This window comes from Micropterus dolomieu, linkage group LG09, assembly GCF_021292245.1.
Source record: "Micropterus dolomieu isolate WLL.071019.BEF.003 ecotype Adirondacks linkage group LG09, ASM2129224v1, whole genome shotgun sequence".
Lineage (NCBI taxonomy): Eukaryota > Metazoa > Chordata > Actinopteri > Centrarchiformes > Centrarchidae > Micropterus > Micropterus dolomieu.
Window position 1 is genome coordinate 8,646,894 of NC_060158.1, and position 26,198 is coordinate 8,673,091.

The 26,198-nt window shown below is 41.6% G+C and overlaps 1 protein-coding gene and 1 long non-coding RNA gene across 16 annotated transcripts in view; one reads left to right on the forward strand and one right to left on the reverse strand.

The window, feature by feature from the left end:
* LOC123976524 overlaps nucleotides 1–26,198 on the forward strand; it is a 40,038-nt gene that overhangs the window by 8,479 nt on the left and 5,361 nt on the right. For 5 of the 11 annotated variants that reach the window (XR_006826370.1, XR_006826371.1, XR_006826369.1 and 2 more), the window contains 4 exons: nucleotides 20–149; nucleotides 10,326–10,449; nucleotides 20,298–20,350; nucleotides 21,309–21,563. This is a non-coding gene — a long non-coding RNA (uncharacterized LOC123976524). The remainder of the gene's footprint in view (nucleotides 1–19; nucleotides 150–10,325; nucleotides 10,450–20,297; nucleotides 20,351–21,308; nucleotides 21,564–26,198) is intronic. The other 6 variants (XR_006826375.1, XR_006826378.1, XR_006826376.1 and 3 more) reach the window with 4 other exon arrangements.
* Nucleotides 1–26,198, reverse strand: part of hivep1 (HIVEP zinc finger 1) — a 58,848-nt gene that overhangs the window by 4,144 nt on the left and 28,506 nt on the right. For 4 of the 5 annotated variants that reach the window (XM_046058763.1, XM_046058764.1, XM_046058765.1 and 1 more), the window contains 4 exons: nucleotides 8,810–8,863; nucleotides 540–6,310; nucleotides 307–440; nucleotides 6–181 (listed from right to left, as the gene is read on the reverse strand). In XM_046058763.1, coding sequence (XP_045914719.1) covers nucleotides 6–181; nucleotides 307–440; nucleotides 540–6,310; nucleotides 8,810–8,863 — 6,135 coding nt within the window. Of the gene's footprint in view, nucleotides 1–5; nucleotides 182–306; nucleotides 441–539; nucleotides 6,311–8,809; nucleotides 8,864–20,721; nucleotides 21,087–26,198 lie in introns of those variants that run through there. The other variant, XM_046058767.1, reaches the window with a different exon arrangement.

Consider the following 26,198-nt stretch of genomic DNA (forward strand, 5'->3'; position numbering starts at 1 on the left):
CTCACCTTTTGTTTTGAAGGAGAAGTTGCAATGGACACAGTGGTACGGCCGGACATCAGAGTGGGTGCGGATGTGTTTGCGCAGCATGCTGGGCTTCTTGCAGCGGATACCACATTCCTCACAGATGTATTTACCCCGTCCACGCCCACGTACGTAAACATACTCCTCATTAGATTTGAATCTGTAGGGTTGCAATAGAACCATGAGGGACATATAAAATAGGAAGACAGCCACAATTAAAAAGCAAATAAGATTTACAATTGTAATATAAAATGAATTATTCAATTTAGAAATGTTGAATCATACCCGCCATCAAATATTTTGACCCGTCTTGGTTCTGTTTTAGATGCAGAGTCCTTGTCTGAGTCATTGCTGGCCTGAGTTTCTGGTTGCACTTTACTTCTGGTTTCAACTGATATAGACTTTTGGGTTATTGGCACCTACAGACAGACATTGATGAATTTATTTAATCTGATTCAAGAAACAAGGCAGCAATATGAGAGAAACATAGAAATTCTGCTGAAAATGTCTCTTCTTACCCTGGGCATGACGTCTTTCAGCTTGCCAGAGTAAGACAAGATGTCAGATTTCCCACTAGTTCTTATGGCTGAGGTGTAGTGTATTTTCTTGGAGCTCTGCTTGGAGTCAAACAGAGACATGACCACCTTGGTGGGCAACCCAAGTGGGTTATGGTTGTTGGGCTTGACTGTCCAGACACCATATGCTGAAGTCTTCAGGTCAGTCTGTGGAACATGAAGAGGTTTCCTCTTCATCAAGAAACACCATGTGAAAGTGGTGGTAGTCTTCAGGCTGGGAAAAGACAGACGATGGCTGTCTTTTGTGTTAACCACAGACACAGATGTAGTGAGTTTCATTTGACTACCGTGGAAACTGGAGGGCCTGATAGGAGATTTAGCTGGAGTCCATCTCTGTTCATCAGCTTTCTCTTGGGGCTTCAGAGTGTTATTAGCTGGAAGTGAGGTGCCCTGGCTACCACGTGTAGTATTCAGGTCAGGGCCTGCCTCCTCATGAATAACGATGCTTGTGTTTTTTTCCAGCCCAGCACCATCAGGTGACATAGGCTTAACATCATCAGTAGCCTCCGAGTCCTTCTCTCCATCTGTTTTAACCTGCGGTAGAGGTGGGGCCTCAGTTTCGATGGGACTGTCCACCGGTTCAGTTGTGCAAACCTGCCTAACAAGTGTTTGCTTCCGCTGTCTGGTTACCTCTGACATTTTGGAATTGAGATAATTGACTGACCTGCCATCAGTTAGACAGGCCACACCATGCTCATCCTTAGCCCGTTTTTGGTGCTTTTCCATGTAGATGTCCAAGCTGTTGGCAGGTGACAACATTCGTTTACTTGAGGCAGTGGGTTCCTGCTGTGGGCATAGAGTTACTGATGCCAGTTTCTGTGTGCAGTGTAAAGACCCAAGAGAAGATGCTCGTTCTCCAGAATGGTTATGAGTGCTAACTGTTTGAGTTTGACTCCTGTCCTTCTTTGCAATTGGTACAGCATGGGTATCACTATCTACACTGTGAGTGGACGAGAGGCTATTTTTATTGGACACAGCGGGAGCAGGGTGCATCTGCTCATGAGTTATAAGGATCTGTGGCAGTGATATAGTACCTGCTTGGGTCTGATCAAATGGGTCCCTATGATGTTCACCTGACAGAACAACAGTCTGTGTCTTAATCTCAGCAGCCTGTTGATTGGGTTGAGCAACATATGCATTTTGGAGTACATCTGACGATTTTGACATGCTCAAAATTGGATTGGCAATAGGTATTGTTAAAACTGGCAAGGCTATCTGAGTTCTCTGTGTGTTGGAGAATGAAAAGGTTTGGCTAGCCCTCAGAGCACACTGCAGTTGGTATTTGGGCATAAAACATTTCTTCTCTTCAGTTTCGGTTGGTTTGTTAAGGACATTGTCACGACAAACTAAGATCTGGCTCGGCGGTTGTTGCATCTTTTGGCATATTTGAACCCTTGATGTTTGATGCCAAGGGTGTGGAAGGCCATGAACTTGAGGCTGCTGAATTGGGCTACCCAAATGAATACTTTGCACCATTTGCTCATTCTTCTGCAAGGGTGGTTCTCCAGTATGCAGGGTAAAAGGCTGAGCCGGGGTGCGCCTATTGGCAATGTGAGTTAAAGCGCTAACATTTGTAATATGAGTTTTGTCAAGAGGTACGACTTTCCGAACTGGTTGCTGACTCTCTGGACCTATCTTTAAAGACATTTGGCGAACTAATGGCCCCCGCCTCCTTTCAATGAGTGGCACCTGGGGAACTGCAGAGATTTGTCCACTTTTTGGCTGGCCAACAGGTGAGAGAGATCTGCTGGGAGATACATTGCCACAGTCAAATGACTTGCTACGGTAGTCAGATGTAATCTCCACAGAGGGTTGAGTACAAGTGATCTGTTCAGATGCGGCACGCCTCATCATTCCAGGCACACCAAGGGTGTTGAAGGCTGTTGGCAAACCTTGAGGCTCTGGTATTTTGCTTACACACTCAACTCTAGAAGGACTCTCTGATCTAGATGGCTCATCTCTATCAAAAGAGGCTGAGATGCTGGAACAACGAGAAAGACTACTGTCCCTGCTGAGACTTCGCGAGAGGCTAGACTCAAAACTGGATTCACCCGAGGAGTTGTCCATTTGAGCAAGACGAATTCTTTTCTTTTTTGGTGGAAGTTTCTCTGCTGGTAACTTTGACAAACTCTCACTTCTCTGAGGCCAGTTGAACTGATCCGCAGGCTTATCTGCTGGCTCAGTAGTCTGTGTTTCATGTTCTCTGTCGGGCTCCTCTGTGACCAGAATCTCAGGAACTTGGATGTTATTTTGACGAACTAGACGAGACTGATGGACAGGAGTCAAGTTTTCACTAACTGCTGCTACTGTGCCATCAGCGCATTGTTCCTTCCTTTGTTTTCCATAGTCAGCACTCTGTGGTTTGGATATTTTTTCATGGTAGCTGTCAGCTGAGACATTTGCTATTGCATCGACTTTGAGCTTGTTGAGGGGATCCTTCTCCATATTATCAACAGGAGAGGCCCTGTCAATAGATTCTGTCTCGAATGAATTGGGTCTGCTGAGAGAGTTGGTGTGTCTAATGACTGAAGTACCACTGCCTTGCCTTTGCAAGTCTCCTTTAGTAGAGGTGCTTGTTTGGGTCTCTCGTATTGGTGACAGCCTGGAATCTGAAGAATTAATACCTCTGGCTACAAGCTGAATCTGAGGTAGCTTTGACTGGTTGTTCTTGGGCTGTATGTCTACTATTACAGCATGTTGAGAAAAAGCCCGACTTGCCACAGCTGTTGGTTGCTCAAAACTAACTGAACAAGGTGGAATGGTGTCAGTAGGAGATTGATCATCCTCATCTCCAACACTTTTCATTTTCCTTCTCTTCCTGATTGATGTCTGTTGATCAAGTATTCCAGAGCCACCAGTTGATCTAGGAACTATGGGCTGCAGTATGTTAACGTGAAAAACATCTTGATCAGTTTCTTTTACAGCGATTGGCTTGTTTTTTGGACCATGAAGCTCAGAGCAATAGAATTTCTTGTGAGTTTCAAAATTCTCTAACTTTCTGTACCGATTACGACAAGTTTCACACTCATACATTGTGCCTTTATTCTGCTGAGGCTTTCTGTTTCTGTCTTGATGGTGCTCAAAAGATCTGCTTCTTTGCATCAGTTCTGTGGAACTGCTTGGACCATGATAGCCCTCATCCATGGAGCGAACAGTAGGGAGGCCATGCCCCTCGCTTGTGGAAAAGTCCTCCACTGCTGCTTGTCTGACTAAGGTACGAGAATGTATTGCTGGATTTGGGGTAGGTGGGGCTGATGAAAATACTTCATCATTCAACAAACTAATTTTGTCATCAAATGACTGACACATTCGCAAATGGTGCGGCAGGGGGGCAACATTAAGAGGAAGCGCAGAGTGTCCTGGTGTAGTAGGCATAGAGTTACTCCTCGTTATTGGCAAACAATCCATTGGCGGGTATTGAGAGGGCACAGAGAGAAGAAATACTGGCTTTGATTTATCTGTGGGTGTGAATGGGGATTTGGGGATGTCGGAGCTTGAACTTGACCTTCTTCCCATTGGTTTAAGATCAAACTGAAATGAGTCTTTAAATATGTATGATTTAGGGGAGTCTATGCTACCTCTCCTTGACAGAGATGTCCTCCTTGGCTTAACACTATCCAGCTGCTTGTTGTCAACTACTGCCTCATTATCAGATATCAACTTTGAAATTCGCTCTTCCAGAGAGAGTGCTTTGACTTCTAGTGGAGGACGCATCTGTCCTTCTATGGCCCGCGGCTTTTGCTCAGCTGCTACATGCATTACTGTGGCAACCACAGTAGGGAGATTGGGAATAGTATTCTTGTCAATGTCCACTGGGGGAGTTATCTTAACAAATGGACTGGGTGGACTCATTGCCTGATCAGCACTTTCAGAACGTGAGAAGTACCCAGAATCAGTACTTCCCAAACTGCGTGGGCTAAGTAGACACTTAGCCTGTTGCTGTTGAGAAAAGTCTGTTGCTTGTTGCCTCTGCAGCTGAGCATGTCCACCCAGCAGCGGAGACTTGCACTGTTGGTCTTCATCTTCACTCACAGTGTCCAGTGAGGGATTTGTACCATCCACCTCCTTGAGAGATGACAGGACTGTAATGCTTGATCTCAGATTGGCAGTCTGGAACTCTCGTTGTCGTTGTGCAGCAGCTTGCTCAGGTGCTGCACCTGTAACTCTCGGGCTATCTGCCCTCAGAGGAGAGACATTAACTGGGTATACAACAACTTTTGGAAGTGCGGCTGTTACTTTGGGCTCATGAGCCCTCTGACCGGGGGGTGGTTTAATTGACTCAAACACAGCGGATGAGTCAGCTTCCCCATGGCTTGCTTGGGTTGCACCTGTATTCTGTAAACTATTTTCAGACAGAGCTGCCACACTGCTCTGTGATGAGTCAGGGTCCAAGTCTGCAGTGCTACCATCCTCATCACTGTCCCCGCTCTCCTCTGCCTCTGAATGTGTTCCCAGGGCTTTGTCAGATTCTTGAGATAACGATCCACCTCCAGATTCAGAGCGTGCAATGAGACCCAGTTTTATAGCATGCGCATGTGATTTCTTGTGCTTGTACAAGTTGCTCTTGGTTTTAAATGAGAAGCCACAAGTAACACAGGGGTATGGCCTTTCTCCTGTGTGAGACCTGATGTGTTTGAGCAGCACACTTGGTTTTGCACATGCCCGGCTGCAGTATTCACAAACATACTTTCCTGGCTTCTTAGGCTTTTGGTCCTTGTAAAGCTGTTCAGTGCCAAAGTTCATTACAGTGGTCATCTGAACTTGGTTGCTGCCAGGTGTAACTGGGACCTGAATGGTGCTAGGAACACTTGCTGAGAGGGACTGGCATGTGTGCACAACTGGTGGTTGGCTTTGTGGCAAAGTATTGGAGCCTGAGGGAACAGGTGCATGGGTTATAGAGGATGGTCCAGTATTTAAGCTCACGTGCATGCTAGGCTTTTCTGGATTTGAAGCAACAGGCATAAAATGCGGTGCAGCAAGTGGAGAAGACTGCATGGGAGTAACCTGTGTAGATGTCTGCACATTTCCCTGCATTGGTGCTGCAATGCCGATAAAGTTGCCTTGTTTGTCAATATAATAAGTCTGCATATGGGAAGGGTGGGTGTGAAGACCAACATTGACAGCTGGCATTGATGTTAATTCACCACTGGATCGTGTATTAAGGTTGGTAGCTGGTTTTCCAATGTCTTGCAAGGAGTTTTTCCTCTCAGCCAGTGTAGTGAAGTCAGGCTCCATGGCCTTAAGTAAAACATCAAGTGGTGCACTGCTGTGGTAAAGATCTCCCCCAAAACTGATGTCTTGGCTCTTGTTGTCTTTGGACCGAGACCCTTCAGCAGAAATCAAAAAGCCCTCCTCACCATCAGTCTGCTCAAGTGATGGTGGCCTAGAGACTGTTTCTTCTTCCTTCAGCCTTTCAACTTCAGTGGAAGATGACCCCTCGTGTGGGGATATTGCAACTGGTTGGGCATACTGTGGGTCTCTTTTCCCACTTGGTGATGTTGAAGGATGGTGGGAAGGACTGTTAGAGGAGGAGCTGCAAGAAGGTGTAGTTTCCTTGGATGGTGCTCCGTGGAGCGCTGTTTCAGATGTTTTTGTCTGTAGGGGCTTCTTCACTGGAGATTTGGGAATTTTCTCAAGCCGATTCTCTGCAACAACCTTTTTCCTTTTAAGGCCTTTTATGTTATCTGCATTTCCTCGGCTGCTTTCAGATATCCCTATGGAGAAAGAGACAGAAAAGCAGAGTGAGAACAATAACAGAACTTTTGACCACTTTTCCCCAACACACAACAGAGTGAGTTCAGAAGACCCATAAAATAAATTCTCTTTCCTGTACTGAGTGGTGAAATTTCATTATTGACTTATAAAACCAATAGCACTTCAATTAAATTAGAGAGTGAAGATAATTCTAGCATGCTGTGTTTGATTTAGGGACCAAAACATTTTGACATTTAGTCATTTCATTTAGAAATAATGCCTATTTCTACATTAGTAAGATGGCAGAGTGAGAGCTCAACTATACTCAGAGCTATGGCTGTAGCACTTGGTCTTGTGTTTTTTGACTAGTCCATCATTTAAATATCATTAATATTTTATTAAATTATCATTCCACAGTTTACGCAAGTGGAAGAAAGTGACTAGTAATAAGCACCCACTGATAAATATTCAAGTTGAATTACTATCCTTGTCATTGATTAGTCACTGTAGCTTTATAACCTTTTCTGCCGAGGACTGAATCTAATATTCTTGTTTGAATTGCTTTGTTAAAAAGTTATACAATCATTCATTCAAAAACAGCAGAGCAGTTTAATACTGATGAACATACAGAACACTTATTTAATTATAGTGCAGTACAATTATATAATTGATATATAACATTCATGGCTGTTTATATAAAAGGAAATCTTGTACTCAACAGCTGTTGTTTTGTAACCTAAAGATAAAGAGCACAACCTTCCACATGAAACACTTTCATTAAAGGTTATCTACTAATTTAGATATGCCACCCTTGCTTTTAATTCTTTGTTGTGTGACTAATACCACAATGGCCCACGCTTCATTACATAAGTAAATAATCATTTTTTTCTTTATTCCTTTCGAACTGTCATTGTATGGAGGTTCAGTTGATCAGATAATCAAATAATTTAACAAGCAAATCTAAGATAGTGAAGAGAAACTGCAATAATAATGAAGTACTGTTTTTAAAAGGGCACACCCATACCATGGTGTTCCATAATTTGCCATGTTGGCCCTGCAACAGTGATTCAGGCAAGTGTTTTAAGGACAAGTTGCATAAGATTCGAATGCCCTGTCACAGTTTCCTGGCTTGTGTAGGTATTTCCCAAGATGAGGTCAGGGTTCCTTCAAGGCCTCTAACATAATTAGATTGAGGAACGCCTTGTCTTTACATAAATTAATCCGTTCTCCACACAAACATGCAACCAATGAGCCTTTAAAGTAGCACATAACCAATTTAAAACGCTCGCAAAGGAAACCCTGTGATCTTTAAATAACGCATTCTAAAAGGCACCTTACAAAGAAACACTTTTTGTTCGCATTTGTATCAAATGCTGCTGAAAGACACGGGAAAAGGATTAGTTCTTCCTACCCACTTCTGGGACAAGACTGCAAAAGACATTCCCTGACTCCACAATAACTTTTCCATCATACAGAGGACTTTTATAAGCAAACAACATTTGTCACTGTCTGTCTTCAAAAGCTTTTGAAGCCTGATATATTTTCCCCCTCTCATCACACATTTTAAATTCTCCAATTATTAAATTAACGCATGAATTGTGATTGTTAATGTAAAATAAAGCCTTAATGATCAAATGTGAAAGAGCTACTGACAGTATTCACTCCCCCCCCCCCCCCCCCCTTTTTTTTTTTTTTTTTTTTTTTAAAGGCAACTGTCAAAGGGATTAACCTTTGACTGGTAGGTTTGGTCATCAGTACCTGCTGTACTTTGAGAAGGGGATTGAGATAGTCTTATTTATCATCTCACTTAAAGTGGATGATTAAATTAAAGCTTGCACGTCCTGCAAATAAGCTGGGTGTTTATTTAAAAAGGACAATGCAGGGATGAGGTTTGCTCATGTTAAACACCAGGAAGCTGCTTCGGCTCAACCAAACTGACTTTTCTGTTTGAATGAAGTTACAGAACAACCCAGTGAAGAAAATAAAGTTTTTCATTGGATTATAATGGCATCACTGTAGTGTCACAGCAATGTACAGTGTTATATGCAAAAATTACTGTATTTAACTGCATTGTATTCACTGACTTGCTTTTCATATTTCAGTGTGTTGCGGAACAAAGATTGTGCACTGACCTAAAACCCTGCTATTATATTGTAAATAGTTTTACTTAAAAGGAAACATCAGTGTGATGAAAAAATCCAGATGCTGCAACTTGATCCACTATTGCAACAACTAGTAACCAAATACTATTATTATTTACACTTGCATGTAAATATAGCATTCCTTAAAGGACTTGATAAATAAGTCAATAATGGAGTTCAATTAAAATACAACTAATCAAAAGGAAAATAACACAAGAAACACACCATATTAAATAGTTCAGGTTAAATCATTAATTGTATTCATTTTAAACTAGTAGGTCGTGAATAAGCAAAACGAAAGCAAACTTTTAGTCAAATGAAAGTCATTCTTTTTCAAATAAATAAATGCATTAAAAGTATTGATAAACTATCTCTTACCTTTCTGTGAGCCTTTGGGGTCTTTAAGCTCTTTCTGTGCCTCTTCAATTTTATCTGTAAGACAAGGACAGAAACCATTTTCAGCATGGAGGTCAGTGTTGCACAGATGCACGCAGACTCACTCTCGTGATACTGGGGATTCTTCCCACGCGGCTGTAGTTGGATGAAGGTCTTTCAAATGAAAGACAGACATTCTTCCATAGCTGACGAAGTGCGCTATTTCCATTATGGAAATTATTGTAATCATAACGGGGGCAAGCCTCTGTGCACACACAAAAACACATCCATGCAAGCACACCCGCTTAAAGAAATAACAGCATGAGTGTGTATATACAAGTTAAGTTTGCAAACAAGTCAAGGTGGGTTCACTCATTATTACAGAGTGAACACTAACCCACAGATTAATTAGCATATTCAAATATAATTTACACCCCTCAGGGAAGGTAAATTAAATTCCACTCAGGTCTTCTATACGTTACAATCAGCACCCACAATCCAGCAGGTGAATAGCCTGTTTGTGTATGAACCATATGTAAGTGTGGGAGGTGACACACTATTCACAGTGTGTTACTGTGATCAATATTAATTATAATTACTGGCCCAATGTGGTGTGAATGGGTCATACACAGTGGAATAGAGGGCAGAGGTAAACACTCTGTTTTCCTGCTCCTGTAGGGTCACTACCACATACTGTGTGTACATAGTAAATGTGTACATACATCCAAGGCACATTAGTTTTAGTTTTTAATAAATAAATAAAAAATCTGTTGATTTATATTTTTAGTTTAAACAACAGGTGAATTTCTAAAAAGACAAATAGCCAGGTGAAAAATATAAAAATATTTAAAAAACAAACACTAGTTCAAGTTATTTTTTCTTTTTACCTTGAGGAAAGTACATTTTCTCCCTATTTTTCTTTTCACTTTCTATTATGTGAAACATATTCTGAGGCAGCTCAGAATATAATAAGACATTTTTGTTTACCTCTAAACTACAGTAATCATTTTCTTGTAGCTGTAGCAACTTATGGATGTGCAAAGGCATACAATCTATGTGAAAAGTCGTCAAACAATCTGCTTCTTTTAAAAAAGCGCAAATCAGTAAAAAAAAAAAAAATAATAACTGTGCATGTAAATGCACTCACATTAGCCAGCAGAGAAAAATGAGTGATGGGAGCCTGGCACTACTGTGGCATGTTTCTGCCTCCTATGACCATGGAAACTAGATGGAAAAAGAAACCCTCTGTGGCTTTTGTGTCCTGCGCATGACATTAGAACACGAGACGAGTCCTCGAGCACTTATGGTAACAATTTTGTCCTAAATTGCACAAATGTTAGTGGAGGGTGAAAGAGGATGTTCTTCTGTGGTTCCCAAAATCACAGTGCGATGCCGGGAAAACTCAGAGGAGGGGTGGACACGAGCGGGCCACTGAAGAGGTCAGTAGATTATGTCATCGTTTGTGTTACGAGAGTCACACCTCTCTCTCTCTCTCTCTCTCTCTCTCTTCCCATCCCAGGCACACGCCACAGATTACATAATGCATCCCCACCCCTGTGCTGCCATGGAGCAAAACAAAGGCACCCTGCCAGCGGAAACACAGCAACCGATGCGCAGGAGGAGAGGGCACGGTGATTGTTTATGTGCGTGTCTTTGACAGAAAGGTAGACAAAGAGAAGAGAGGTGTGTCTTTTTGTGTTGACCATGTGAACATCCTCACCCTTCAACAAAGAATTCAGGTAGGTTGTGTTTTCCTGGCAACGACTCTGGCGTGGTGTTTCTCCAAACAGAGAAGATCCCAAAGCTTCCTTTAGAGTTACCACGGCTCAACCTCACAGCTACCTCAAGTAAATGGCTTGTTATTGGAAACCAATTTGGGATAATAAATGCTTATTTGAGTGGTTAGAAGATTTGGAGGCAGATTTTTGCCAGCATAGGCTTCATTGTTTGCGCAGCATGATACATATGTCTTGTATTAGACTGCACTGGCAAACTGAGGCATAAGTGATTACTGCCCAAGAAAAATCTTATTAGTGGTTGCGTATGGTAGGAGACCAGAGTGTAAGCTACTATAGATCAGATTGTACTTCTTACATAACAAGCCACAAAACAAGACCCCTCATGCTAAATGACACCCATGAAGCCAAGCTCTGAAGCATAAAAAAGAACAGGAAACACCAGCTCAAATCAGTGGAAAGGGACAAGGCATCATTACCCTCAAAAAGGACCAAAAAAAAATATTCCATCCACAGTGCCCGAGTTATTAAGACAGCAGGGAATGATTATAGGGTCACTCATATTTCCCTCATTATGGTTGTTGGGGTTGCTGAGGTGGTCTCAGTGATGGCTACATATTTCATCTGAAATCTGCGTAATTGTCCTGTAACCACGGGAAAACAATAAAAGGACAAGTGCTGGGTGTTGCCGGTGATGAAAACCAGATCACATTGTGGAACATGACCACATAATTTGAGGGCAGGGAGAGAAAACACAGTTTGAGGGTACTAAACACAAAAGGCCCCGCTTATATCTAAACTGTTTACAAGTGTGGTCTTAAAGTATCTTCTTTTAAAACTATTTCAGTTGCTCAAGTTTGTAAAGCTCTGAAAGGCATTGACCACAAAAAATCTGCAGGTCCCAACAATCTGGATCCTTATCTCCTAAAGGTGGCGGCAGATGTTATTGCCGAGTCTATTACTCACATTTTTAATTTGAGTCTTATGTCCAATTCAATACCCCAAATCTAGAAAGCTGCTTATGTTCTCCCCTTATTTAAAGGTGGGGACCCCTCAGAACTAAACAACTACCGTCCGATCTCCAAACTCTCAATCCTGGCTAAGATCCTTGAATCCCAGGTACGCCACACACTCCGTGATTTACACACTCCGTACTTTAACAAACTCCTCCTAGGCGTTTAGTCCGATCGACTTCAAATTTCTGCTGTGCCTTCTAAAGGCATTGACGATGAAAAGTTGTGCTATCTGTGAGTTTTCGTCAATGGGCGTGTCCGTGGCGTCAATGATTCGCCATGAAACAGGAAGTTATTATAACTTCAGTGTACATGCTCACATCTACACCAAACCTTACATGTAGGATGAGAGTCCCGCCCTGAACACATGTACATGCCGATATTCACCCACAGTCATAGCGCCACCTGCTGGCAACAGGAAGTGACCTTTAACGAAGCAGCCCCCGCCACACGTTTCACCTACGTGTACGAATTTTCTGAGGTACGTGTATCTTGTCCAGACGCACATAAAAGCCTCTTGGAGCCATAGCCTAAACCCAACAGGAAGTCTGCCATTTTGGATTTAATGCTCATTTTTGGCGATTTACACACTCCGTACTTTAACGAACTCCTCCTAGGGATTTAGTCAGATCGACTTCAAATTTCTGCTGTGCCTTCTGAAGGCATTGATGATGAAAAGTTGTGCTATCTGAGTTTTCGTCAATGGGCGTGTCCGTGGTGTGGCGTCAAAGGTCAACTAGCCATGACACAGGAAGTTGTTGTAACTTCAGTGTGCATGCTCACATCTGAACAAAACTTTACGTGCTTGATAACTGTCCTACCCTGAACATATCTACACGCCAATATTAATTTATATTCATAGCGCCAAGTGGTATGTAGCGCCACAAAGGGGACACAGGAAGTGAGGTTTAATACCTTCATGCAGCGTCCAAAGCGCGTAGCAAATTCACAGCCGCACCGGCAGAGCTCCAGAATATGCAATGCGGCCGGCTCACGCACGGACGCGCTACAAGTGCGAGGGCCCGCCCAACGCTGCTTGCAGCTTTAATTGTTTGTTTGTTTTTGTGAATTTTGTCATGATTGTATGTAGCATTTTAATATGTTGTGTTTATGTATGGCTGCTACCTTGGCCAGGTCTCTCTTGTAAAAGAGATTTTTGATCTCAATGAGACTTCCTGGTAAAATAAAGACAGAAATCCATTATTTGCTGATCCTTACTTAAGAATACTCTACAAGTTAAAGCTCCTTCCAACCAATAAGTGACACAAGAAATTACCAAGAATCTGCAAAGCACGCTGAAATATGCGCCGAAGAAGCTTGATATGCTTAAGTAGGCTGTATTCTAAGCAAAAAGCATGTGGAGAATCTGACACTTTTTAATAATTTAGTAGAATTGAAAGTCAATACACTGTACTAATGTAACTTAAAAATGTGGTTGTGATATTGCATCTTACTCAAATCACAAAAGAGATTGATCTGTAAAATACACAGTTAAAGTAAGATGTATTGTTTGTCTTGTTTATTGATCGTTCCCTGCTTTATCTACCTGACCGCCACTGCTTGACAACAGTCCTACCAATGTGGGTTTCGGAGCAGACAAAGCCAACAGTGAAATGCAGGTCGAGGCTGGCCTTCAGTCTCAAGGTGACTGACTCGTGATCTTTGATCTATTCAACATGACATCTAAGGATATGCGAGGACCAGGCTGGGAGGGGCATGTCAATTAGGAAGGAGTTTGTGGGCGGGGAGTCACTCTCTTTGCTGGTTGCTGTCATGACAACCTCTCTCTACGCCTTCAAGGACGAGTGGGAAATGTGATCATCTGTGCCCCGAGGGCCAGAGTGACATCACCGCACAGGAAACATGCATGTTTTTGAATCCCAGCGGCCACCTGATGAGAATTTAAAACCCCATCAGTTGTGGCCAGGGGGTTGGCTCAGTGGGAGTGGAAGCCCATCTCAACTCCATTAAGGTGTCTGACAGACAATTATCAGTCAAGACGTGGCCGTAATAGCTTCAGATTCAAACACATGCTAATGAGCTAGAGCGCCAGCTCGCCTCCTGGAAAACTGACTTAATAAACCAAACTTCTGTGTGGAACCAGACCCCTGCCTGTCTAATGAATAACAATATTACATTACAGCTTTAACCCACATGGAGCCGCAGCACAACTGCATCTCCCTGGAGCTGGACTCCGCCTGAGATCCCCCTCTGCCTGTTGGCTGACAAATAACCATCAGGCTGCACACACCCTCTTCCCCTCACTGCCAGATTATAACACATTCATATTTTGCTCAACAGCCTGCCCTGCTGGGCCTCAACATGCCAAATGGCGGCCATCAGCAGCAAAGTGGCAGCTTTTCATAGGACCCATATGCACTGCGTTCATGTAAGTCAGATGGCCCTGGCGGCGTGGCTCCAGCTATTCCTGTTAGCATCAAAGATATATTTTTGGGAAGGGGGGACAAATTGTTTTGGAAAAACAGCATCTGTGAGGACTGAGGTGTCATCAGTATGCGCGACACTGCACCAGTATACCAGCTGCAAGCCTGAATAATGCCAGTCGACCACAGTGTGTGGGCAGACGTCCACCAGCAATGATACAAATGCTGCAGCAAATCAGTTTACAGCGAGTCACTTATCAGGCCGTATTTAATGTATTAGGACAAATTGTATGTCATTGTAGGTGTTAATTTGGAGCAAGTTCTCTCACTGCTGTGATGGATCTGGTTAATGTAACAGTTCAGACATACAGTGAAGCGAGGACCACCCAGGAGAATTGGGTTTTATGTTTGGATGATAGCAGGTTGATGTCTTGGTGCACTGCCAGCTGAAAGTGGCCTGCACAGAGTAGCGTACCAAACCAATTCCCTGTTTGGAGAGAAGAGGAAAGAGGAGGAAGAGATGAGGAGAGGAGAGATGCCTCAGCTGGCTGAAGATGACGAGATGGAAGTCGGCAGCTGCCCCCTTCTTACCCGTCACTGTGCGGGAGGGAGATGGAGATTATGTAACTTGAGCACCTCCACCAGCCTGCTGTACACGCCCGGTTGTGTGCAAACACACTAACATCAAAGACACCCTCGCACTGGCCGGTGAATTCTTAGAAAAATCACTAACTGCCACATTTCTCAATAAACAAAAACAGACACAACAGGCAAAACGTAAACGTAGAGCTGAGATCAATAATGAAAATAGTTTCAAAATAATAGTACAGCCCTACTTAAATGAAAACACTACACTAGAGCTGAAGCGACTAGTTGGGTCAAGCAAAAATACAATGCTTTAGTTTGTCACATAACAGTAAGATGAATATATTTTGGTTTTGAACTGCTGCTCAGACAAAACAAGCAATCTGAAGACGTTCTGGGAACTTGTGATTTTCTATCCCAAACATTCAATTAAAAGAAAAAGTATGTGGCAGATTGATCGATAGTAAAAATAACTATCAGTCACACGTGTGGATATTTTCCGACTAACAAGACAGAATGGACAATTGGACACTTAAATGCTGTTGGTAGAACTAAAAACATAACATTACAGCTGAAACCACAGTATTAGTCAGGTAATCAGTTACGTAATCGACAATCAATCAACATGAATTGTTGCAGATTAAAGTTATTTTACAAGCGAAAATACCAAATATCTGCTGGTTCCAGATGTTCAAATGCAAAGATTCCCTGGTGATGTCTTATGACAGTAAAATCGAATCTCTTTGGGTTTTGAAATATTGTTCACACATTACAAGCAATCTGAAGATGTCATGTTGAGCTGTGGCAACCTTTATCTGATATTTTATAGACTAAACTCTATCAATTAGTGTTATGCAGAATAATCCTGAGCTAAGTTAGCTTTTTTTCATATAATTACATTTTAGATAACATAAAATCTATTTCAGTTCTTCTGCCTGTGAATCCAAATCAGTATCACTCACTGAAAAAATACAATCAGGCTTCATGTGACAGTAACTATTATTACACAAGGACGTCTCCTCCTATAATAGTCACAACAACAGCTGGGAGATGCATGAGCTTTGCAGAATTCCCTGTCACCTTAAGGGGAAGCTGATGTTATCTCAGCTTTCTTCCTGTGCCTGCGGAGGAGACGCAGCGTTTTTGCAGCCTTCAGCAGCTGACCCATGCAATAAGCGGTCATTAGGGTTACTATTAGCATCTGACACATTCTTTATCTTCACGGACACGCCTGTACAAAGACTCCCGGGGGCCTTGAGGGAGATGAACCAGTCTTAAGGCAGAGCTGAGACTGAAAGACTCACAAAGAGGACAACAGGAAGCAACTTAGTAATCGTGCAGACAATGATGCAGAGCAGAGGAATCCCCCGCCATACCGGGAGTGTCCCATTACCCTGCAGTCTATCATCATCAGCTGTGTGAAACAGGAGAGAAAAGTGACTACCCTCCCTCTCCTTTCTCACATTAGCCTGACTGGGCGCAGGAGTGGCTCGCTCTATCAAATCTTTATCAACACAAAAGGACAGAGATAGAGTGAATGATGGGGGGATGAAAGATAGACAGGAGATGGTGCAGAACTGGGCTTCGTGCCAACTAATATTTGTCCATAGCAGTGCTTCAACAATAAAATTAAGAAATAAGGGACATTTTAGAGCAATTTTGATACTCAATAATCTGTTGGTCTCCTAGTTGTAATTCTGAGTCATCTCCCACTTGATTAAAGTATCAACAAATTACGGCAAAATGGGAAAATCCCAAAATATCAGCTCCAGAAATGTAACCTAGCAAAATTAGCTAATTGAGGCTGTTTAGATGGTGTGACTACAAAGCTAGCAACCATCTTGTGTGTGGAACATTCCTGTAGGCTCTGTTCTACTGACATTGTATTAATGAATTATTAGGCTTTTATGAAGGAAATTTGCTGTTGTTTGCTGGTTCTAGTTTCTCAAATGTGAGGGTTTTCTGCTTTTCTCAGTTATGTTTTGGACTGAAGGTCGAACAAAAAACATCACCTTGGACTCTTGATGGGAGTTTGGCTGCAACTAATTATTTTCCTAATCTGTTAATCTGCTGATTATTTTTTGGATTAATCAATCAGTTTGGTTTATAAAATGTTAAGTAAATTATAAAAGGTCCAATGTGATGTCTTTAAATGCATTTCTTTTGTCTGGCCAGCAGTCCAAAATCAACTACATACTCAGCTTGACAAGATTGCTTAAACAAGTAACAATCTTTGGGGATTAATTTTCTGTCAATCAACTAATCGATTAATCGATGTCGCTTTTAGTCACTGCTTTCAAAAACTGTTAAGTATCCACAGCTGGCATTGAACATTTTATCAGATTTGTGATCTTGTTTATTATTTAATCAGACATTTTCTGATTTAAATAAAAAGATGTGTAGAAACATGACTATAATATTATACATGGAAAAAAAATAGTATTCTGGCACAGAAAGAAACAGGTATTGCATCTGCACCAAACATTTTAAAATCATACCCAGCCCTTTAATACAGACGAAGAGCAACAGGAGCTGGAAGAATCTAAAACACGCGGCATAAAACAAAGCATTCAAGCGAGTCCTGCTCTCTGTACCCTGGAGATCAGCTAAGCATCAAGGTGGACGGAGTGAGGCAGCAGTTGAGCTGCTTATTTATGCGCAGTATGAAACTATGTTGAATAAAAATGACGGAGCTGGGGCAGGTATGAGTTAAAAAAAAAATACAGCATTAACTAGAGCTTCGGGCAGCCACCTTTTAATAATGCATGGCTATAAAAAGGGGACGAGATGCAGATCTCGAACACAGAGCAACAAACGCACACAAGATGAACAATGCAGTTAGGGAGGATTTACTTGTCTGAGTTATCAGTCCCATTTTTTAAACACTATTCATAATAATAATTAGAGGATGTTTAGAGGCAAAGCTATTACTCCATGCTTGGAATAATTTGTGATGAGGGTGCAAACAACCTGTCAACAAATAAAATATTGATCCCACTCTCCCCTCCTGCACACACACACACACACACACAGACAAAGACAGTGGTTTGGTGCGGTATCTGTACAGTACTGCTGCCCCCGCAGGAAACTGTAGGTGGAAGAAGCAGCAGACTGGAGGCCGCTGATTATTGGGACTGCGTGGGCACCCTTGTGAAAAATTGATATAACGAGAAATCTACCGGGTGGGTAGAAAAGTGTGTGTGTAGGGTGTTTAATGGTGCAGACGGGCATGATCGTGAATATTACCTCTTCCATCTTTTTCAGGGCACACACACACATTACATTTAACCCCAAACCCCGCGCCGAAATAAACAAGAAAAGAGCCAGACTCTAAACGCAATACATAAAAGCAGAGCCATGATTTCTTTCCCTCGCAGTCACAGATCATGGAAGGTGTGAAGGCTGGAAAGACCAGAGTAAAATAAATCACAAGCTGCCCGGAACAATTAAGAATAGAATCTGCAGCTAGCAAATATTATCTTTAATCTCTTAACTCAGTTTTCAATAAATTGATTAATTTTTTTCCCCAGTAGTTCCCAACTTGGGGAAATCATATTTTGAACTATACAAAATCTTACACTCTTTGTGTAAAAATGTCACAATTTGTAGCCTAAATTAAAGAAATCCAACCTAGACTGTGCCCATGAACTGTAAGTCCATATCTAAAGTCCCACTTCTTTGTGGCCTACCAACTGCAGTGTCGGAGAGGCACAGTGTCTATGATAAATGTCAGTCAGGGTTTTCAGAAACAGCGCTCTACTAAAACAGCTCTTCTGAGCTTCTCTAACGACATTATAAGTTCCCCTGACGTAGTTAAGAGCTCTGTGTTAGTACTTCTTGACCTCAGCTCTGCGTTTGACACAACAGACTAGTATATCCTGATTAAGAGGCTGCGTAACTGGGTGAGCATGTCAGGCTATATCTCACTAGGACAGAAGTTTCACCGCCTCTATTAGGAAACCTTGTGTCTGATTCTTCTCCACTGCCTGTGATTCTCTCTATAGCTGCTGCCTTTGGGACACAGTTAATATTGTATATAATTTATTTGCAGATGATATCCAACTCTACTGTCTAAACACTGTTAGGGACTGGACAGCAGAACTTTTTTACAGCTCACAGCTGTTAAGACAGATATTCTGGTTGTTGCTCCAGAAAACATGAGTATGCTAAATACTGGGCCTCACTCAACAACTATGTATTTGTGTATTTTTATTACATTCTGTCTATTTTATTACAAATTTTATGACACAATGTGCATTTTGTTATGCATTGTATTTATTGTGTATTTTTACTACATACTTTATTTCATACAATGTACTTTCTGTGTATCCTTTGTAGTGTGTATGGTCACGTCATCTTCTGTGATTTCTTTCTTGTATGCTAATTTGTCTGTAAAACACAGATTTTATTTAATTAAACATGTAACCCATTATGAGGGGTCACAAGTTTTCTGAAAGGGGGTAAGTCAAAAAGAGAAGCACTAATTTAGTCTATAAATTGTCAGAAAAGGTTTTAAAAACACAAATCTAAGGATATACAGTTTACAGTCATCTTCAACTAATCGTTTCAGCGTTCGTAACAGCTACTGTTCTATGAAAAGTTCCAACTGAACTCTGAGCAACTTTTCAGTTCTGATTTCTGTCAGTGTTTGAGTCTAACTGTTTCAGATAAGACGTGAAACAGCCATTGAAATTTAGTAGCAAGCTCTTGACTGTACACAAACACCCACTTCTTTCTTTACAGAGGCAAAAAAAAGTGGAAGTAAAACAAGCTGCATGTCAAACTTCATCCAGTCAGCGTCTCCAGTTCCCCCCTGGGTGGTGAGAGCTGTGACACAGAACTAACTTAGCTCAGTGACTGATGGCCGGTGTGTCGTCAAACGATGCCTCGGCAGGCCTCGTGGGACAGGAAGCACGTTTCATTTGTTTCCGTACAAAAACAAGTTTTGCACACATACATACATACATACATACATACACACTGTGAGCACTGTGCGTCAACTAAGGAAGAAGGAGGAGGAGGAATGGTCACATGCAGCTCAGACATTAAGAGAAATGTATTTACTAATCATGTTAATTAGAGCTGAAACCTTTATTTTGTTTAATGTATTGTTAGTTGACAGAAAATTTCTGAATTCATAGTTTGAATCTCAAATATATATAAATTATATGATTTTTATTTGCAACAATTTCACCACGTCCATTTAGTAGTTGTTCTGGAGCTTTCAGAAAATGTATGTTTTTCTTTTTATTACCATTACTGTTAATATATTTATCTTCCGTTTATGATTTTTTTTATCATAATGAATCTGATCATGTGGGGAAAAAATAAAAGATTAAGAAAGAATTTAATCGGAACATCTGCAATTCAATGACAACTGGGTAACTCCGTTTGCTGAGGAAGACTATGTGATATGATCAAAAGCTTATGGGGAGATTGTTTTGCCAACTAGTGTTTCCAATGTCAAGACACAACTTGCAATTTCAATTGAACTGAATTTCATTGGGGTTTGGACGTTTCGTCCGACAAAACAAGCGATTTTAAAGGATTAGTTTAACATTTTCAGAAACACTTTTTATTCACTTTCTTGCAATAGTTAAGTAAGATTGATATCGCCCTCTTGGCTGTAGGCTAAACATGAAGCTACAGCCAGCTGACAGTTAGCTTAGCATAAATACGGGGAAACAGCTGGCCTGGTTCTGTCAAAAGGTTACAAAATCCAACTACCAGCACCTCTGAAGCTCACTAATTAAAACATTGTGTTTGTTTGTAGGACTATATCTTGGTCGGGAGCATTTGTCAGGCATCCAGCAGCGACTCCATGAGGTAACTGAACCCGATCAAGAAACAGTTATTTATACACTTGTACGGATTAGACAAACAAGATACATATATAACTGTGCAGACATTCAGCTCTCAGCAAAAAAGTGAATAAGCCAAATTTCCAAAATGTCAAACTCTCACCATTTTCTGACCTTTTATTTGCCAAATAATTGGCAGATTAAACTATACTTGCAGTCCTTTTAATTAAAACACTTTGCTTGAGGTTTCTATGCACAAAAGCTAAGCACATAATAACAGATACTGCAAGAAAAGTTAGCCAGCCTCACAGTCTGAGATTGTAATGGCTTTACAGTAAACTATTCACAAGAATGAAAAATAAAACGTCATCATCACAAATTAAACCCAGGACTTACACATCAGTCTCTTTTCTACAGAGCAGCCTGGCGTCCCGCAGGGCCTGTCAGATCAAAACTGAAAGCAGCACTGCCATCAGTTGAAGTATCTGTACTTAACGACAGTGAAAGAAAAAAAAAAAACTTCCAAAACACACCGGATCCCTCAGGTTCGACTGTCCCTCTGCCCACTTGTTGGTTACTGTGGCGCCACTGTTGAGTGACAGCACATTCACTGCTTCCTGTCTGTGTCGTTCACTTTGACGAGAGCGGAGATGTTGCTGTGGATGGTGGCTTTTAGTACAAGTCAAAAACCCCACAAAAAGCAAAACTGCAGCTACACACACATCTGACCTCATCTCAGCGCTGACACACTAAAATCTAACTGCAACTTTATAACAGTGAATAACGCAGCATCTCTCTCTGTCAGTGTTTCGCAACAGTCCGTAGGACAAAATGTTCACTTCTTACCCGGGACTTTGCTGATGTTTCATAGAACAGAAGCTCCTTTTGTTCCCGAACAAAAGGAGCTTGAGAAAGAACAACAAGTGCATACATACTCCTGTGTCAACACAAGTAGTCACAAGTCTGTGTTTCCGCCGTATCAGCTGGGGCTCTGCAGCGGTTTGGGGCGTTGCCAGCGGTTTCCTCAGAATAATGTGACGAGGAGGGGAATTCCTGTAAGGCCCAGGAAGAGGGGGGGGTGACCTGCCCAGACAGAGGAGGCCGGGTGACGTCACTTAAACCGGCTTTGGCACCCTCCAGGAGATCCTTCTCCCGCTCTCCCTTCCTCGTTTGTGTCAGAGGGGGGAGGAATTTAACGTGTCCTGCCAACTGCTGGTTGCCCAATAGCTCACTCAGAGGTATTTACCATTCTTCTTTCTTTCAGTTCCCTTTCAATAATGAGGCTGCATCTCAACAGTATAGTTTTGGTTTGCTTTTCATCTCCTTTAAGATTCCCTTCAGACATGCTTTTAAAAAACTATAGTTTCATGATCTTGTTTGCTTATTCTTTGATCAGACAGAGGGAAATCAAAATGTTTTTGCAATTTTAGTTTTATTCAGGCAAAGTTTTAGCGCATGTGTTTAGACTCCAAGTCCAGTGCTTAATGTGTAAATCAGGAGGTCCCAGAGCACAGAGAGGCTGCTGTTACGACGGGTCAGGGACAGAAACAGTCACGGAAAGCATCAGAAATCCAGAGTGCCTGCAGCACAGTGGACAACACCGGGGTGCTAGCTGTGTCATCACAAACAAAGCATAATTTATTTACATTTATCAGCAGGGGAGGAGCATAGAAAAAGGCTGTTTCTCTCTTGTTGACTGTCCCTTCACATCCTTGTCGTTTCCCTTCTGTCTGTGGATTGCTGCTACAATGGTCTAAAAAAGGCAATTTTAAAGTTCTGTGTACAACCACAGATAGCCAGCAAGAAACCCAACTATCTGATGTGTCTGTCGATGCCCTCAGTTGCTGGTTTCAGTTTTTAAAATCTGAGGGTTTGATCCTTTTTTTCCATCATATTAACTGATTATTTTGGGATTTTGGACTGGGAAAAACCCAGGGACATTACAATGGGTATTTATCACTATTTTATTTTTTAATTCCAAAACAAATAATGGTAGATTAATTGATAAGTAAACTAGTTTAGTCCTAATGAGTTCACAAAGTCATTCAAGGTGAGCACAGAGAAACTTCAGCATGATCATTTAGTAGATTAAAGCGAAAACAATCTAACAATAAGTAAAACACATTTCTGATTTTTGCTCCTGACTAAATAGATCTCCGTCTTTGGATAATAAACTTGAATTTGATTTAACTAAACCACTGCTGTTCTTTATCTTAACTGAGGAAACCCATGAAAAACGGAGACACCCAGCAGCAATATTGTTTTTTCTTTTAAAAAAAGAAAAAGAGAGAGAGACATTTAAGGCTGTGTGTGGGCGCAAAACCAAGAGTCTGGAAGTGGCCGTGGAAACTGCAAGATCTTGTGAGAATTTTTAAAGTCAACATTAAATTGTGCAACTCAGTTGAAGCTCTTAAAGAGTAGCAGAGCCGCCTGGTAAACAGTGCCTGACAGAGAGATGTTGACACTGACAGACTGAGATAAAGCTGCAGGGTCTCAGTCAGATACAGCCTGTATCACTGTGGGGAGGGGGGGCTCACTGTGAGCTTTTAAAGGGACTGGGTTTGATATTTAAAAGAGGGGATTCACCCCGCTCGGGGCAGACAGGCCGACAACGGACAAGCACTCAGCCTGCCGAGTTACATAAACACAATGAGCTGGGCTTTAAATTACAAAAGCATCTCCCCAAGTGACGCTTGCCTGTTTCACCTCACAGTACTGTAGTCCGGCTTGAAACAAAGAGGAAGTTCCCTCTATTTTTGGATCATTATGGAGAGTTTTGAGGGTTTAAATGTTTGGCTGCAAAAGAGGTTCAGAAAAGCAGATAAATATTTACCCAGGCCAGAACCGCAAACAGTTCAACCAAGCACTTTTTGCAGTGTCACTGCCGGGGTACAGAAGATAAATACAGGATCAACATCGCGCTCTGTAATTAGGTCGGCCAAAGCAACAGCATAAAGTTGGTGTTGGTGGGTTGAAAGTAAAAATAAGCACTGACTCACTCGGGCGGCTTAGCGCAGAATCTCTACTGTTCTTAAAAATGACAAAGAGGGATAACTCTGCAAACACTGCTCCTGTGTAAGTGTGTGTTTGTGTTAGAAAGTGTGGAGAGCAGTGGACGACATGCCGCCTCATCCCTGTGGGAACATCTGAGTTAATGACAGCTGAGCTGGTGATAATGCAACAGAGCCTGAATGAAGTAATCCAGCTAGTAACCTCTAATACCCTGCCCTCTGTGTGTGCCGGGTGTCCATTAGGTTAATGATGTCTACAAACACACACACATAATCAGGGTAACATACATCCTCACAGTCATTCAGCCTGAAAATGGGAATTTTATTTCAGTGTTTTTTGGCAACAAAGTCAGTTCAATTCACGACTATCCTCTCCACATACAACCAGACACCCACGCTGACCCCTTCATACTTTGAATACCTAACCAATCCAAAACCACGTGGGGAGGGCCCATGAATAACAAAGCTCAAACGCAGTGTTGGACATCTTTCTCTCTATTCAGGAAGCCGCCATCATAACCTTCTTTTCACTGGGCATAGTCTCAAAACTTTGATGCATACAGTCGCGATCAGCACTGCATTCAGCGACACACAAAGGCCACATTCAGATCATGTTTTGTCCGTTTGAAATGAGCTGATTTAGCAAAAGGCTTCAACTTCGATCACAAACAAAATGTCAAACTGCCAGGGCCGTACCGAATGTCTTTTTTTTTTTTTTTTTTTACATTCAAAGCTTCTATTGAGGTTTTCGAATAAAGCTTCAAATGTCTCTGATATTTCATAACACTAACAAAAAAACACAAACTCTTCAATTTGAATAAAGTGATTCATTGGATTAAATGAGTTAGCAACCGACAAATCCTATTCATTCATCCTGTACTTCACAAAAAAGACTGTAAACATGCAAAGGGAGAGATAAAGCAGTATTAGCTAGAACAAGGCAATGAAGTAATTTTTTTCTGCGCGGCCGTTACTTTCCAAAGCATGAATAAGCACAACCACAACGCCACAAAATCCTGCAGGATGTTACAGTGTGCTGTTATCATTCAGTGTGTTTCCACAGTACAGTCCTGACCTCTCACCATGTATGAGTGGGCATAAAGAAATAGAAGCTGCGCAGCATTCGAATGTTGATTTAGAATTTGAATGTCAACGTTATGAACGAAGCTTCAAACTATTCAGTACAGCCCTACAAACTGTACTGAAACCAAAGTGGTCAGTTAATGGCCAGTGGTGGAAAGGAATAGGCCCTTAAGTACAATTTTGAGGTAATTGGATTGAGTATTTATGTTCTGTGCTACTTTCAACTTTTGCTTAAGTACATTTCAGTGGCAAAAGTTTTGATTAAAGTTTTTAAGAAAAACTTAATTTGAAATATTTTAAATACAATGAATTGTTAAAGATTAAAACAGTGGCTCCCAACATTTTTGGCTTGTACAAAAAAAAGGCTGTGTAGTTGGGGACCCTTTGCACATTTAAGAAGTTAAGATTTCACCTCTAAACCTCACATGGTTTGATTTAATATGTCTGTTCAAATGGTCCAATATTTCACAAAACCAAAGCTAAGAAAAAAGTCCAAAAGATTAAAACAGAGTTGTTTGTTCTTTCATCACTAATCAACTAATCACTTCAGAACCCCTCAGATTTATCTTATTGGAGGGGCCAGACCCCTAATTTTAGAACCACTGGGCTAAATGGTAGATTATATAAAGTAATTTATGAACTAGCTCCACCTCGAACAGCTAGAATAGTAAAATACTACTTAATAAATCAGTATTAACAATACTTTCATACGCATGATAAGTATAGTTTTATACATTTATACTTGAAGGATTTTGACTGCAGGACCTTTACTTGGAGTGCTTTTACTTGTAATGGAGTATTTTTACATCAAAGTATTTGTGCTTTAACTTCAGTAAAGAATCTGAAAACTTCTTCCACCTTCAAGTCAAACCATTGAAAGCCATCTTTGGTAAATTGTCACAAATTCCAGTACACAAGCACTTCCCATGCAAAACAGATTTATAATGCCATACTGACGCAACCGCGAGTCCAATCAAAGGAATCTAACACAATTCTGGCCAATAAGTCTCATCCGGTTGACAGATGTTGCTCTCGTATCTCCGAATCTAATCACAGTGCCATCCTAGCTACGGGAGCAGAGACTATTAGAACCGCCGAGCCTTCAAGGAAGAGAGACGACTCTTAATTAGATCTGGAGCTTATGAGAGGCTGAGTATAGCAAGAGGCAGCGAGTGTAACAAAAAGGCGGTGAGCAGGTACGGGAAATAAGGATCTAAACGTGTGCAAGGTCATTGATCGTGTTACAAAAACAGCAGCAGTATCCTGCTCAGGCTCAGCTTCTGGGACTCGGCTGCCTCTCACCTACCCTCTCTCCTTTTTTCGGTTTAGATTGCAAAACAAGGCTTGTCTCTCAACCATCACACTCTCTTCCATCCGTTGCTCACCCCTCAGGAGGAGCTGAGAAGTTAATGAGGGCTGTTGTGATCGGTGTAAGTGTATGTAAAGTGTTGGATGGAAACATTTGAAACATGAAATCCATCAAGATTTAATTTAAACTTGTCTTACAATTCTGTAGTATAATGGCAAAATTGGCAACTCCACATGTACCTGCTTTCTGTTCTCTGCAGTCTCCCACCCCAAACTGAGATAACCCAGATGACATCACTATGACATCATCCAGGTTCTTTTTGTCAAACTTTCAAAAACCCCTCCACAACCACCATATTGTACAACTGTTTTCACAGGCTGAGTATCACACCTCATGATGACTAAACAGATCCTCATAAGTAAAGTAGTTTAACCGGCTAAACTTTTGTACCACAAAAGGAAGTGATGTGC